Raw genomic sequence first — 13,247 nt, 5'->3', positions numbered from 1 at the left:
GCTCCCTTTCTGGTATATTGCCACTGTCACAGACATTGTCCATTCCTTAGCTGCCTTCCCTTCTTTCCATGCTATATGACATAGTGGCCGTGTCTACACGTGCCCCAAACTTCAAAATGGCCACGCAAATGGCCATTTCAAAGGTTACTAATGAAGCGCTGAAATGCATATTCAGCGCCTCATTAGCACGCGGGCGGCCGCGGCACTTCGAAATTGACTCAGCTCGCTGCGGCGCGGCTCGTCCCGACGGGGCTCCTTTTCGAAAGGACCCCGCCTACTTCGAGTCCCCTTATTCCCATCTGCTCACAGGAATAAGGGGACTTCGAAGTAGGCAGGGTCCTTTCATAAAGGAGCCCCGTCGGGACGAGCCGCACGGCGGTGAGCCGTGTCGATTTCGAAGTGCCGCGGCCGCCCGCATGCTAATGAGGTGCTGAATATGTATTTCAGCGCTTCATTAGTAACCTTTGAAATGGCCGTTTACATGGCCATTTCGAAGTTTGGGGCTAGTGTAGACGTAGCCAATCACTGTATTTCCTTCATCATACTTTCTCCACCATATCTGATAATCTCTCACCTAATCTTATCATTTCCAGGGCTCCTGTTGTTCTTTAGTCATTTCACTGCTCTTTCTACTTCCTCCTTCAAAATATCGGTCTCACTCTCGATGCTCGATGGAGGAGCCTCTTTGAATTCTTCAATCAGCGTCTGAGACACTCAGGTCCAACTGTGCTTTGTACAGATCGGTGCAATATCTCATCCATCGCAGCACAACCTTCTCCTTGTTCATGAGCACCTCCTTGTTCTCGTCTTAGTTGATTATCTGTATTGGCTGGCACGTCCTATTAATATTCCTAATCATCCCATACACCTCCCTGGTCTTACGCTTGCTGTGATACCTCTCTGTATCCTCACACTGCTCCTCTAACCACTTTGTCTCATCTGTTCTGGCCGCTTTCCTTGCCTCGTTGCATTCCGTTCTACATCGCTCTTCCGCCCTTTCGGAAACAGCCCTCCGGATTTTCAGTGCTCTCTTCTCTTGCACCAACTTCAGCATCTCCTGCATAATCCACTTCTTATTGATCTTACCTTCTTCCAGAACTGTCTGCCCAATTGCCTGCTCTGTCGCTGTGGCTATCCCTTCCCCTCTCTTATCTCGGTCGCTCTGTGTCCGCATTCCTGATGTTGTCTTTGAGCTCTGCTCTGTGCGCATTCCCTATTCTGATGCAGTGACACAATTATTCAATGGCTTCCTGTCTGACATCCCTAGTGCAGAAGGGTGGGCGGCCCTGAATGGTGCTGCCCTTCTCCGTTCTCTGTCATTTCTGGCAGTGGCACCACTTTTCATTCCCGGCAGCTGGACGTTCAGTGCTGTCACCAGGAGCAGGGCAGAAGGCAGGTGGCCTGGTGCAGCTTTGCCTCCCTTCCTTCTGCACCGCTGCTGCTGCTGCTGCTGCAGATTAAGGATTTTACAGATCGATTCATTTCCCAGTTGATGGAATCTCCATCGGCTACTTGAGTAGTTGATGGCCACGTCTGCCCTTGGAAATGTACCTGAGCCCCAGCAGGGACTCTTGTGCATTTCAAAATGGGAACTCCGTGTGCAGCCCAGGGCCAGCAGGAAGTCTGGAGACTCTTGTGCATTTCAAAGCGGAAGCGCCTGCTGGAGCCTGGGGTCAGTGGATCCCGAGCTTCAAGCAGCATTTCCATGGAACCCAGGATCACCACTGAAATGCCGCAGGGAGCCTGTGCTCAGCCAGGGAGTGCCCAGCTGCCCCTGGGCTCCATGTGGCACTGCCACTTTGCAGTATCTTCTTTTCCCTATACGAGAGAGGCAGGAAACGGGGGAAATTGACAAGTCAACCGAGCACTGGGGGAGGGGTGGTCAGCGGCAGGACACCCAGCTCCGAAGTCAATGCTGCCTGTAGCAGCGCAGAAGGCAGGGTGGCCTGTCAGTGACCCCCCCTTGCTCATGCTCAGTGGGGCCACCCTCTGAGCTGGGAACCACAACAGCAGCCACTGCTCTGCTGCAGGAGGCAGCCCCCAGCTCGGATGGCAGCGCTGCTCCCAGCAGCAGCAGCACAAAAGGGAGCGGGTGTAGCTTGGCATTTCCCCCCTTCCCCCTGTGCCGCTGCTGGTGGCATCTCCCTTCCAAGCTGGGTGGTCAGCACGAGCGGGAGCCCAGCTGTGAAGTCAGTGCCAGCAGCAGCAGTGCAGAAGGCAGTGCATCCAGCGATGGCATTGCTGCCCTTCCGTCTGTGCCGCTGCTGACCAGGTTGGGTGGCAGAGAGCAGATGCCCCTCCAGCCACCCAGCTCAGAAGGCCAGGAGAGATCACGGACATTTCTTCTTATTTCCAAACTCCACCTGGACGGAGACATGGGGACTATAGACGAGGCCACGGCCGGGAAAGCCCAAACGTCTGGTGCCCCTGTGAGTGACCTTCTTGCCCTCGCCTTGCTGCCCGCTTCTGGGCTGGGACCCCCCAGAGGGAGAAACACTGCACTGGGAAATTCCTCTACAACCCCGAGGGCCAACACGGCCAGGAGTTCCTGGAAGCCCCTTTCCCACCACTTCCATGTAGGAGGCAGGAGGTTCTCAGGGAAGTTGGCCCCCACTCAGAGATCTGCCTGGATGGAGAGTGGAGGAGCAAAGGGGGGCCTGACCAGGAATGCCCAGGGTCACAGCAGGGCTCACACGTCAGCACTCCAGCAGTGAGTGGCCAGAGACTTGTGGGGACAGACTGGCGTATAAAAAACCTGCTACTCACACTGTGTCTGCCGCCCACTGGTACCTGCCAAGATTTATCCAGCCTCCCGCTGACTCCAGAGTCCCTGCTGCCTCCTCCTGCATCGCCTGGGAGAGCAGACATGAAATGTGGCCTCCGAGAGATGCTCCCTCCATGCCAAAATCTCCCCAATGGACCCTTGAATGCCCATATTTTATTTAATGGGACGGCTGCTGCTGCAGGCGCCTGGAGATGTGGGGGGATAGGGGGCTCAGGGCCGGGGGCTCAAGTGTGCAATGGGCTCAGGATGGTGGCATGGGGGTTGCAGGATGTTCTGATGCTGCAGCCAGATGGGGGCTGGGCTCTTATTGGGGGCTCGCTGGCCAAGCTTCACTTCTGAATCCAGTAAAATACTCCGTCCCACACAGCAAGTCTCACCGTTGTCTGGGTTTGCAGCCTGGGTGGGGAACCTTTTCTGGGCCGGGGCCTCTGTCCCACAGAAATGTCACTTGGGAACTGATGTGGCCCCCAGAAGAGCCACCTCACTCCCCTGGTGCTCCAGCCCACGTGGCCAGCGGGGGACATAGGACGGAGGTTCAAGGCCTCAGGCCAAATTAACTCTCCCAGAGTTCCAGAGTTAGTGGATTTTGTAGGCCCCCCAGGCTCTAGGGTGGAGCCGTAATCAGGGTTCAGTGGGTGGGACAGGGCTGCCAGCGAGTGGGATCTGGGTGGGGGCCTCTCCCCGGGCCCCCACGGCTAGAGTGGCAGAGCCAGGGGCTGCTCCCACCCCCTGCACTGCCCCACTGGCTCCAGTGGGAATTTCCACCAGGGCCCTGAGCAGTCTGAGCCCAACTACTGCCTGCCGGGGGTCACTCCTGATTTACACCAGGGGGCTGGGAGCAGGGGCTGCCCCACACTGGTTACTGGGACCCTGAGCTCGCTCCCTGCATCGGCCCTGCAAACACTTTAACCTTTGAGTGTCGCAGACGCCAACCAGCGCAGAGACCCCCCGGCGCTGTCACTGCCCCTGTGCAAAGCGCCCGGGCAGGGCCGGGCACCTACCCGCAGCCTCTCGCTCTCCTCGGCCCAGGCGGATTTCAGGGCCGGGCACCTACCCGCAGCCTCTCGCTCTCCTCGGCCCAGGCGGATTTCAGGCCCACGAGCTCCTCTCTCTGCTCCCGCAGGCGCTGCAGGCGGCTCAGGAGTTGCTCCTGCAAACACAGACAGTGGCTCTGGGGCTGGTTCGGGGCCATTGGGTTGTGCCCAGTGATAACAGGGTCACGGAGCAGGGTGGGGCTGGGGGGCAGCTCCCCCTTCTGCAGCCCCCTGAGAAGTGACCCCAGCTCCAGGGTATCCCTGCAGCAGGGGGGGCCTGGCCCCGTTTCACCCAAGCACCAGGGGCTGCAGGTGGCTGAATCCTGTAATCAGACAGGTCTGTGGCTCCACCCCAGGGCCAGTGAGACCCACGCAGGAGGCTTTGTCACTGCAGAGAAGCTGCCTGTGTGACACCCAGCCCTGCAGGGACCCGTTCCCTACCCTGTACTCCTGGGCTGCCTCCTCCATGGGCACCACCATGTGAGCGAGGTGAGTCCTGGACCTGTCGCACACCACGCAGATGGGGCTTTGCTCCTCCTGGCAGAAGAGTTTCAGAGCCTCCTGGTGCCTCTCACACACTCGCTGCCCCTCGGGCTCCGGCCCCGCCGGGACCCGCAGGCGTTTCACTAACTCCACCAGGTTCCCCAGCTGCCGGTTGGGCCGCAGGTTTCTCTGCCGGGTGGTTTCTCTGCACTGGGGCCAGGAGAAGTTGGGCTCCGACTCCCCCCAGCACTGGCTGATACAGGCCCGGCAGAAGCTGTGTCCGCACTCAGTCGACACCGGCTCTGTGAAATACTCCAGGCAGACGGGACAAGTCGCTTCTTCCTGGAAGCTCCTGGCCAGGTGCCCGGCTGCCATGGCCCCGGTGCACAGCGAGCTCAGGAACTGTGGGTTAGCGTTGCTTTCCTGAGCACCGCCTGGGCAGCCTTTTTTATTTTTTTTTAATGTGAAGCCGATCGCACAAGCGACAGCCGATCGCACTCGCCGGAAGGAAATTCTACACAAGGAAAATCACATCCCAGCAGCTGCACGGGCCTGAGAAAGCCCCAGATAAGCACCAAGCTGCTAAATGAAATCACTGGGCTCACAGTAGCCCCAGAGCATCCCCCACCCCCAAACCTTTCCTGAACCCGGCCCCACCCCATAGCCTATATCCCCAGGCAGAGCTCTCACACCCCTGCACCCCGTCTCCTGCTCCAGACCTGAACCCTTAGCCCCGGCTCGGAGCTGGCACCCCCCAGCCAGAGTCCTTGTACCCCAGCCCTCTGCCCCTGCCCTGAGCCACTCCCACACTCTCAACCCCACGGCCCCACCCCACCCTTAATTCTCTTATGTGCACCAGTGTGAAGGTGTCGCCCATCACCTCCGTGTCGCACGTCACCACCATATCGGTGTGTAACACAACTCAGTCTGCCCAGGGCAGGGAAGTTGAGAGGGAATTCGGGTCAGAGCCTCTCCGGAGGTGACAATGCTCCTGGTAACTTCCCACCGCCATGTGCAGAAGAAATGCTGTTCTGTGTGGCTGGACACCTCCCGGAGAAACGTGCTGCCGGCCGCGGGGGCTCTGCCAATCACCGGGGCAGCGCCGGAATCTCTCCTGGGCACTGCCCCAGTGCTCAGCCTACAGGGATCCCCACCAGCCCAGCCCTGGGCCTGGTGATACACCTCATCCCGGGCTGGCTGCTGCCAATGGCAGTGAGGTCCCTGCTGCCAGAGCCAGGCCCCCCCAGCCCCCCAGGTGCATCGCTCCGGGGAGGGGACTCGGGATGGGACAGAACCACTCCCTGTGCTCACCCGCAGTGGGGAAGACAGTCGTGGAGCTGGGGGCAGCGGAGCGAGCTGGGGCTGGGTGTCTCCTGCTGGTGACTGAGGGGGGGTCCCAAAGTGTGGGAAGCTGGGAGGGCTCTGCCCACCAGCTGCTCCACCTTGTCCCTCCCCCACGTTTGGGGGGCAGGTGACCCTTCATGCCTCTACCTGGCTGCACCCGCACTCCCACCCAGAGCCCAAACTCTCACCCCTCCTGTGCCCAGACCCTGCACTCCCTTCTGCCCACCAACCCTCTGCCCCAGCCCCGAGCCTGCACCCAGCACCCACCCGTCCCATCGCAGAGGCAGGACCTGGACCCCCTCTTCTGGGCACAACAATGTGCCACAAACCTGCCCACCACCTCCCGTCACAGCACTGGACCAGCCTCTAGGCAGGAGAATCAGGAGGTGGGCAGATTGTGGGAACGAATGTACAGGTCAAGGTGGGGCAGATAGGAGGGAAGATCCCCCTGACATCTCTGCTGCATAAACACAGCCCCCCCAACACTGCCCCCTCCTGCACAGCCACACCCCACCCGTCAGGAGACGCTCATGGTGTGAAATGTGCACACAGATGTTTCGCTCACCCATGTACGTTTCAGGAGATCATTGCTAATATTTTTGCTGGGAGGCCTGGATTTTCCTGGGGAGAATGTGATAAAGTCTCTGAAAAGGGGATATGGTGAGAAGCTGACAACCCCACAGTGGCAGGCTGGTGCCTGACTTTACTCTAGAGAAACACTGGACTCTGCGTAGTCAAGGGCAAAGCTAGATTATCATAGTATCATAGCACCCTAGGGCTGGAAGGGACCCCAGGCGGTCATTGAGTCCAGCCCCCTGCTTCAAGCAGGACCAACCCCCACTAAGTCATCCCAGCCAGGACCTTGTCCAGCCAGGATTTAAAAACCTCTAAGGATGGAGAATCCACCACCTGTCCAGGCAACTCATTCCAATGCTTCACCATCTGCCTGGTGAAGAAGTTTTTCCTAATATCTAACCTACACCTCTCCCAGTTTAGCTTCAGCCCATTGCTCCTTGTTCTGCCATCTGACACCACTGAAAACAGTTCTCTCCATCTTCTTTAGAGCTCCCCTTCAGGAAGTTGAAGGCTGCTATTAAATCACACCTAAGTCTTCTCTGCTGCAAACTAAATAAGCCCAAATCCCTCAGCCTATCCTCATAGGTCTTGTGCTCCAGACCCGTAATCATTTTCATTGCCCTTCACTGAACCTGCTCCAGCAAATCCACATCCTTTTTATGATGGGAGGCCAAAAAGTGGACACAATATTCCAGACGTGGCTGCAGCAGTGCCGAATAGAGGGGAACAACCGCTTCTCTATATCTGTTTGCAATGCTCCTCCTAATGCACCCCACTATGCCGTTAGCTTTCTTGGCTACAAGGGCGCACTGTTTACTCATATCCAGCCTTTCATCCACCAGAACCCCGAGGTCCCTCTCCATTGTACTGCTGCAGAGCCAGTCGGTCCCCAGCCTGTAACAATGTTTGGGATTCTTCCGCCCCACGTACAGGACTCGACACTTCTGCTTGTTGAACCACATCAGATTTCTTTTGTCTCAATCCTCCAATTTATCCAGGTCACTCCGGATTCAATCAACCTATCCTACCTATCTCTACCCTGCAACGTATCTACCCCTCCCCCAGCTTTGTCATCTGCAAACTTGCTGAGGTTTCAATCCAGTCCCTTATCAACATCATTAATAAAGACGTTGAACCAAGCCTTGTAGCGCTCCGCTTGAAACAGACGGCCAGATTTTGGCCTGTGTCTCTCAGCATCCCAAAATCAAATGTTTCCATGAGTAATTTCCCAAGAAGGCTTTTGGGCAGAATGCTTCTGGAAAGGATGGGACCACGCCCCAGGCACCGACACTACCCCCCCCCAACCTCCGTCACCACCACGCCCCAGCCACCGACCTGACCCCCCAAACTCAGCCACCACCACGCCCCAGCCACCGACCCAACACCCCCAACCTCCGCCACCACAACGCCCCAGCCACCAACCCGACCACCCCAAAGTCCACTGCCACCATGCCCCAGCCACCGACCTGACCCCCCAAACTCAGCCACCACCACGCCCCAGCCACCGACCCAACACCCCCAACCTCCGCCGCCACAGCGCCGTAGCCAACGACTCGACCACTCTCAACCTCCACCGTCACAACGCCCCACCCACCAACCCCCCCCAACCTCCGCCACCACCACGCCCCAGCCACCGACCCGACCCCCCCCAACTCCAAAACCACCACGCCCCAGCCACCAACCCCACCGTCCCAACCTCCGCTGCCATAGCACCCTAGGCAACGACTTGCCCGCCTCAACCTCCGCCGTCACAATGCCTCACCCACCGACCCTCCCCAAACTCCGCCGCCACCACGCCGCAGCCACTGACCCGACCCCCACCAAACCCTGACACCACAACGCCCCAGCCACCCACCTGAACCCCCAACTTCCGCTGCCACCATGCACCAGCCACCGACTTGACCACCCCCAACCACCACCGCCACAGGCCCCAGCCACCGACCCGACCCCACCAACCTCCGCCGCCACAACGCCCCAGCCACCGACCCCCCCAACCTCCGCCGCCACCATGCAACAGCCACCGACCTCACATCACCCAACCTCTGCCACCACGTGCCCCAGCCACCGACCCGACCCCCCCGCAACCTCCGCTGTCTCAACACCCCAGCCACAGACCCCACCAACTTCCGCCGCCACAACACCCCAGCCACGGACCCCCCCCCCAACCTGCGCCACCACCGTGCCCCAGCCACTGACCCGACCCCCCCAACCTCCGCCACCACCACGCCCCAGCCACCGACCCAACCTCCCACAACCTCCGCCGCCACAACGCCCCAGCCACAGCCCCCGCCAACCTGCGCCGCCACCACACACCAGCCACCAACCGACCACACTCAACCTCCCCCACCACAGGCCCCAGCCACTGACCCGACTCCCCCAACCTCCGCCACAACCACGCCCCAGTCACCGACCCGATCCCCCCAACCTCCTTCACCACCACGCCCTGGCCACCGACACCCCCAACCTCCGCCACAACCATGCCCCAGCCACCGACCAACCCCCCCCAACATCCGCAGCCACCACGCCCCAGCCACCGACCCAACCCCCGCAACCTCCGCCACCACCAGGCCCCCGTCACTGAACCGACCCCCCAGCCTCCACCGCCACCACGCCACCGCCACCCACCCGACCCCCACAGCATGCGCCACCACCACGCCCCAGCCACCGCCCTGACGCCACCAGCCTCCGCCGCCACCACGCCACCGCCACCGCCCTGACCCCCCCAGCCTCCACTGCCACCACACCTCAGCCACCGACCCAACACTCCCAACCTCCACCGCCACAACGCCCCAGCCACCAACCTGACCCCCCAACCTCTGCTGCCACCACACCCCAGCCACCAACCCGACACCCACAACATCCGCCGCCACCACGCCCCAGCCACCGCCCTGATGCCACCAGCCTCCGCTGCCACCACACCTCAGCCACCGACCCAACACTCCCAACCTCCACCGCCACAACGCCCCAGCCACCAACCTGACCCCCCAACCTCTGCTGCCACCACACCCCAGCCACCAACCCGACACCCGCAACATCCGCCGCCACCACGCCCCAGCCACCGACCCGACCCCCCCAACCTCCGCCGCAACCAGGCCCCCAGACATTGAACCAACCCCCACTACCTCCGCCGTAACGACACCCCAGCCACCGACCCAACCCCACCAACCTTCGCCGCCACGAAGCCCCAGCCACCAACCCAACCCCCCTAACCTCTTACGACACCATGCCCCAGCAACCGACCGGACCCCCTGTAATGGAGTGGGGGGGGTGCATGTGTGAGTCAGGCTGGATGTCTGAGGCAAGCAGCAGCTCCCAGTGGCTAAGGATGACCCTGGGGCTACAACTGGCAGGTAACACCTCTGCCCTCAACAAAGAGGAGGGAGGAGCTGAGCTGGGTTTTGAATCGGGGGCGGCAGTTAGAGGCTAGGGAAAGAGGAGCTGGAAGGCAGCCAGCCTGAGGAGGGGGAAAGCTACACCCCAGAGGGGCACCCCTCGGGGTCTTCTCCCCGGGACGGGTTGGAAGGACTGTCTCTGGCTGCTGTACTGTTGCTTCTGTGAGAAACTGGGCTTCTGTTGCCTAACAAACCTTGTGTTGTACCTGCTGAGTGAGAGTCACTCCTGCCAGCGGACGGGGTGCAGTGCAGGGGGACCCCTGAACCCCATCACACTGGTGTCAGGAGTGGGATACACTGCACCCACGGATGAGCTCCCAGCAGTGGCTGACTGAGCACAAGAGAAGGAAGGAGTCTCACAAGAGCCAGAGGGGGAACAGAGCCATTCCTGCAGCTGCTGCTGGTGAGTGGATACCCCGGGAGATAGCGGGGAGATGGATTATACCCGACTCCTGAAGGCAGAGCTAGCGGGGCTGTGCAGAGAGAGGGGCCTGACCGTGGGGAAGGCGACCAAGGCTCAGCTGATTGCACAGCTGGAAGAGAATGACCGATCCGGGGGGGCAGAGCCTGTCCCGGCAGAAAGTGGCCGGTCAGCCTCAGGAAGCGTTTCGGATTCTCCGACAGGAGCAGGGGCTCGATGCCGTCAGACAGACGCGGTGCCCGCCAGGTCGCACTCAGCTAGCGGTGGTCCATCGCGGGCAGAGTCCCCTGCCGCAGAGCTGCGATGGCTGGAACTCGAGGTGAAATTAAAGGAACTGGAAGCCCAGGAACGGCAGAGGGAGCACGAGCGCCAGCTACAAGAGAGACAGCGGGAGGAAAGAGAGCGAGAGCGGGAGGAGAAAGAACGAGAATGGAAGGAGAGAGAGCGAGAGCGGGAGCATGAGCAGGCCATGGCGGAGGCGAGACGCCAAGAGGCCCCAGCTGCGGTAAGCGGGGAGAGGGCCAGACGGCTCGGGGTGGCCAGTCACTTGGAGACGCATGTGCTGGCCCAGTGTCAGGACCCAGGGGACATGGACGAGTTCCTTACCGCCTTCGAGCGAGCCTGTGAGTTGCATGAGGTTCCCCCAGGTGAGTGGCTCCGGCACCTCACCCCCTTGCTGGGCCAGAAGGCCGCAGCGGTGCTCAGCCGGCTGGAGGGGCTGCAGCCTGGGGACTATGAACGGTTCAAACAGGCCCTGCTGCATAAGTTCGGGCTGACTCCGGAGATGTACAAGAAGAAGTTCCAGGAGGCGCAGAAGAGGCCAGAGGAAACCCATGTAGATACAACCGCCCGCCTGAAGCAATACTACCAGAAGTGGGCATTCGGAATGGGAGTCCAGTCCGTAGAGGACCTGATCGAGCTGGCGGTCGTGGAGCGATTCTACGAGATGTGCGCACCTGACCTGAGGGTGTGGCTCGTGGACCGGAAGCCAAGGGACTCACATGATGCAGGGAAACTGGCAGATGACTTCACAAACAGCTGGGCCAGGTTTGAAAGTGAGCCCCACAAAGAGAGGGAGTCTCGGAGAGAGAGGGAGTCCCGGAGGGAGAGGGAGTCCCAGAGAAACCGAGAATCTCAGAGAGACCGGTCCCTAACTGTACGACAGAGGGGACCACCTCTTGGGCAGGCCCAGGAAAGAGGGGCCAGCCACCCACCCCCCAGAGAGCCAAACAGAGCCCGGACAGAGCAGCCGGCCCGAGGGACACAACAAGACCCAGGCTGTTATCGCTGTGGGCGAAAGGGGCATAGAGCAGCCCAGTGCCCCAGGCTCCCAGACAGGTTGAGGAGGCCGGGGGATCATGGAGTCAACTGGGTGGGGTCCCAGAAGCCAGAGGGGCTGGCGGCCAAGGCGGGTGGTGCTGACAATGGGCACTCGGATTGGGCCGAGTCCGCCCCACAGACCAGCTCCTCAAAGGGACCAAATGCTCAGAGGCCAGTTTACAGAGTGGGGGCGGCAATGCCTCTGTGGAGCAAGTGTCTCAAACACCTCGAGGTAGACGGGAAAAAGGTCACGGGGTTCTGGGACACAGGCGCTGACGTGACGCTGGCCCGACCCGGGGTGGTGGCAGTGGGCTGCATGATACCCGATTCCCACCTGACGATAACAGGAATTGATGGGACCCCTTTCAAGGTGCCCATGGCGAGGGTGCACCTGAAATGGGGGAAGAAGGAAGGCCCCAAGGAAGTGGGCGTGCACAGCCATTTGCCGGCGGATGTACTGATGGGGGCTGACCTGGAGAACTGGCAAGGTGAACGCCCTCGTGCCCTGGTCCTGACCCGTAGCCAAAGAAAACGAGGGGTGCGCTCCCCAGATTCAGGGGTACAGGCCCAGCCAAAGTCACAGGAGCCACAGGGGCCAACCCTGAGAGAAAGGGGGCCCCCAAAAACCAGATCTCACAGGCCAGGGGTGCTGGAGCCAGGCAGGGATGGGGAAGTAGCATCCGCTCCTGCCCGAGAGGAAGAATTCCAGGCAGCAGCAGAAAGACCCCTCCTTGCAGAAGCTGAGGGAACTGGCCAGTCTCAGCCCAGCTCCACAGCTGGGGGAGGGCTGCAGGGAGAGATTCCTGTGGGAAAAGGGATTCCTGTACCGGGAATGGGCTCCCAGACGCAAAGCGGAGCCATGGAAGGTCCAGAGGCAACTGGTGGTCCCCCAAAAGTACCGGCGCAGGCTGCTGTACCTAGCCCATGATGTCCCGCTTGCAGGACACCAGGGGATCCACCGCACCAGGAGAAGGTTGTTACAGAACTTTTTTTGGCCAGGGATCTTTGCAGCTGTCCGTCTGTATTGCCTGTCCTGCGATCCCTGCCAGAGGGTGGGGAAGGCCCGGGACAAGGGGAAAGCTGCCCTGAGGCCACTGCCCATCATAGAGGAGCCTTTCCAGAAAGTGGCTGTAGACATAGTGGGCCCCTTCAGCAAGGCAACGCGTTCGGGGAAGAAATATATTTTGGTAGTGGTAGATTTTGCCACGCGATACCCAGAAGCTGTGGCCTTGACCTCTATCGACGCTGACACCGTGGCAGATGCACTGCTGTCCATTTTCAGCAGAGTGGGGTTCCCCAAGGAGGTCCTCACAGATCAGGCGTCCAACTTCATGTCGGCCCTACTGCAAAGCTTGTGGGACAAGTGTGGGGTCCGGCACACCTGGGCCACAGCCTACCACCCGCAGACCAATGGGCTGGTGGAGAGGTTCAATGGGACTCTGAAGCAGATGCTGAGAACCTTCATGAATCAATACCCCCATGACTGGGACAAGTACTTACCCCACCTGCTGTTTGCATACAGGGAGGTGCCCCAGGAATCTACGGGGTTCTCCCCGTTTGAGCTGCTGTACGGAAGGAGGGTACGGGGACCCTTGGACTTGCTCAGAGAAGAGTGGGAGGGGACGGCCTCTCCTGAAGGGGAGTCAGTGGTACAGTATGTACTGACCTTCCGGGAAAAACTCACCGAGCTCATGGGCCTGGCCAGGGAGAACCTCTCCATGGCCCAAAGGAAGCAAAAGGTCTGGTATGACCGTAACGCCCGGGCCCGAGCCTATGCCACCGGGGACCAAGTGATGGTCCTTGTACCTGTGCGGCGGAACAAGCTGCAAGCGACCTGGGATGGGCCCTTCAAGGTTGTCAAACAGCTAAATGACGTGAATTATGTGGTGGAA

At 60.3% G+C, this 13,247-nt stretch overlaps 1 protein-coding gene across 1 annotated transcript; it reads right to left on the bottom strand.

The window, feature by feature from the left end:
• Nucleotides 1–3,680: 3,680 nt before the first annotated feature.
• On the bottom strand, nucleotides 3,681–4,677 carry LOC142024963 (zinc finger protein RFP-like). Its single transcript, XM_075017355.1, has 2 exons — nucleotides 4,261–4,677; nucleotides 3,681–3,935 (listed from the first exon to the last, which is right to left on the bottom strand). The coding sequence occupies exons 1-2, from the start codon at nucleotides 4,675–4,677 to the stop codon at nucleotides 3,822–3,824; spliced, it is 531 nt and encodes a 176-aa protein (XP_074873456.1). The 3' UTR covers nucleotides 3,681–3,821.
• Nucleotides 4,678–13,247: the final 8,570 nt, after the last annotated feature.

The sequence above is a fragment of the Carettochelys insculpta genome, chromosome 22 (genome assembly GCF_033958435.1).
Source record: "Carettochelys insculpta isolate YL-2023 chromosome 22, ASM3395843v1, whole genome shotgun sequence".
Lineage (NCBI taxonomy): Eukaryota > Metazoa > Chordata > Testudines > Carettochelyidae > Carettochelys > Carettochelys insculpta.
The sequence above is the reverse complement of the archived record's forward strand: the minus strand, read 5'-3'. Positions and strand labels throughout refer to the sequence as shown.

Bases quoted from the DNA above. Each gene is read 5' to 3' on its own strand.
- LOC142024963 (XM_075017355.1), bottom strand. From the start codon at position 4,677: ATGGCAGCCGGGCACCTGGCCAGGAGCTTCCAGGAAGAAGCGACTTGT. The intron at 3,936-4,260 runs GTAGGGAACGGG...CTGTGTTTGCAG, and splicing joins AGGCAGCCCAGGAGTACAGG to GAGCAACTCCTGAGCCGCCT.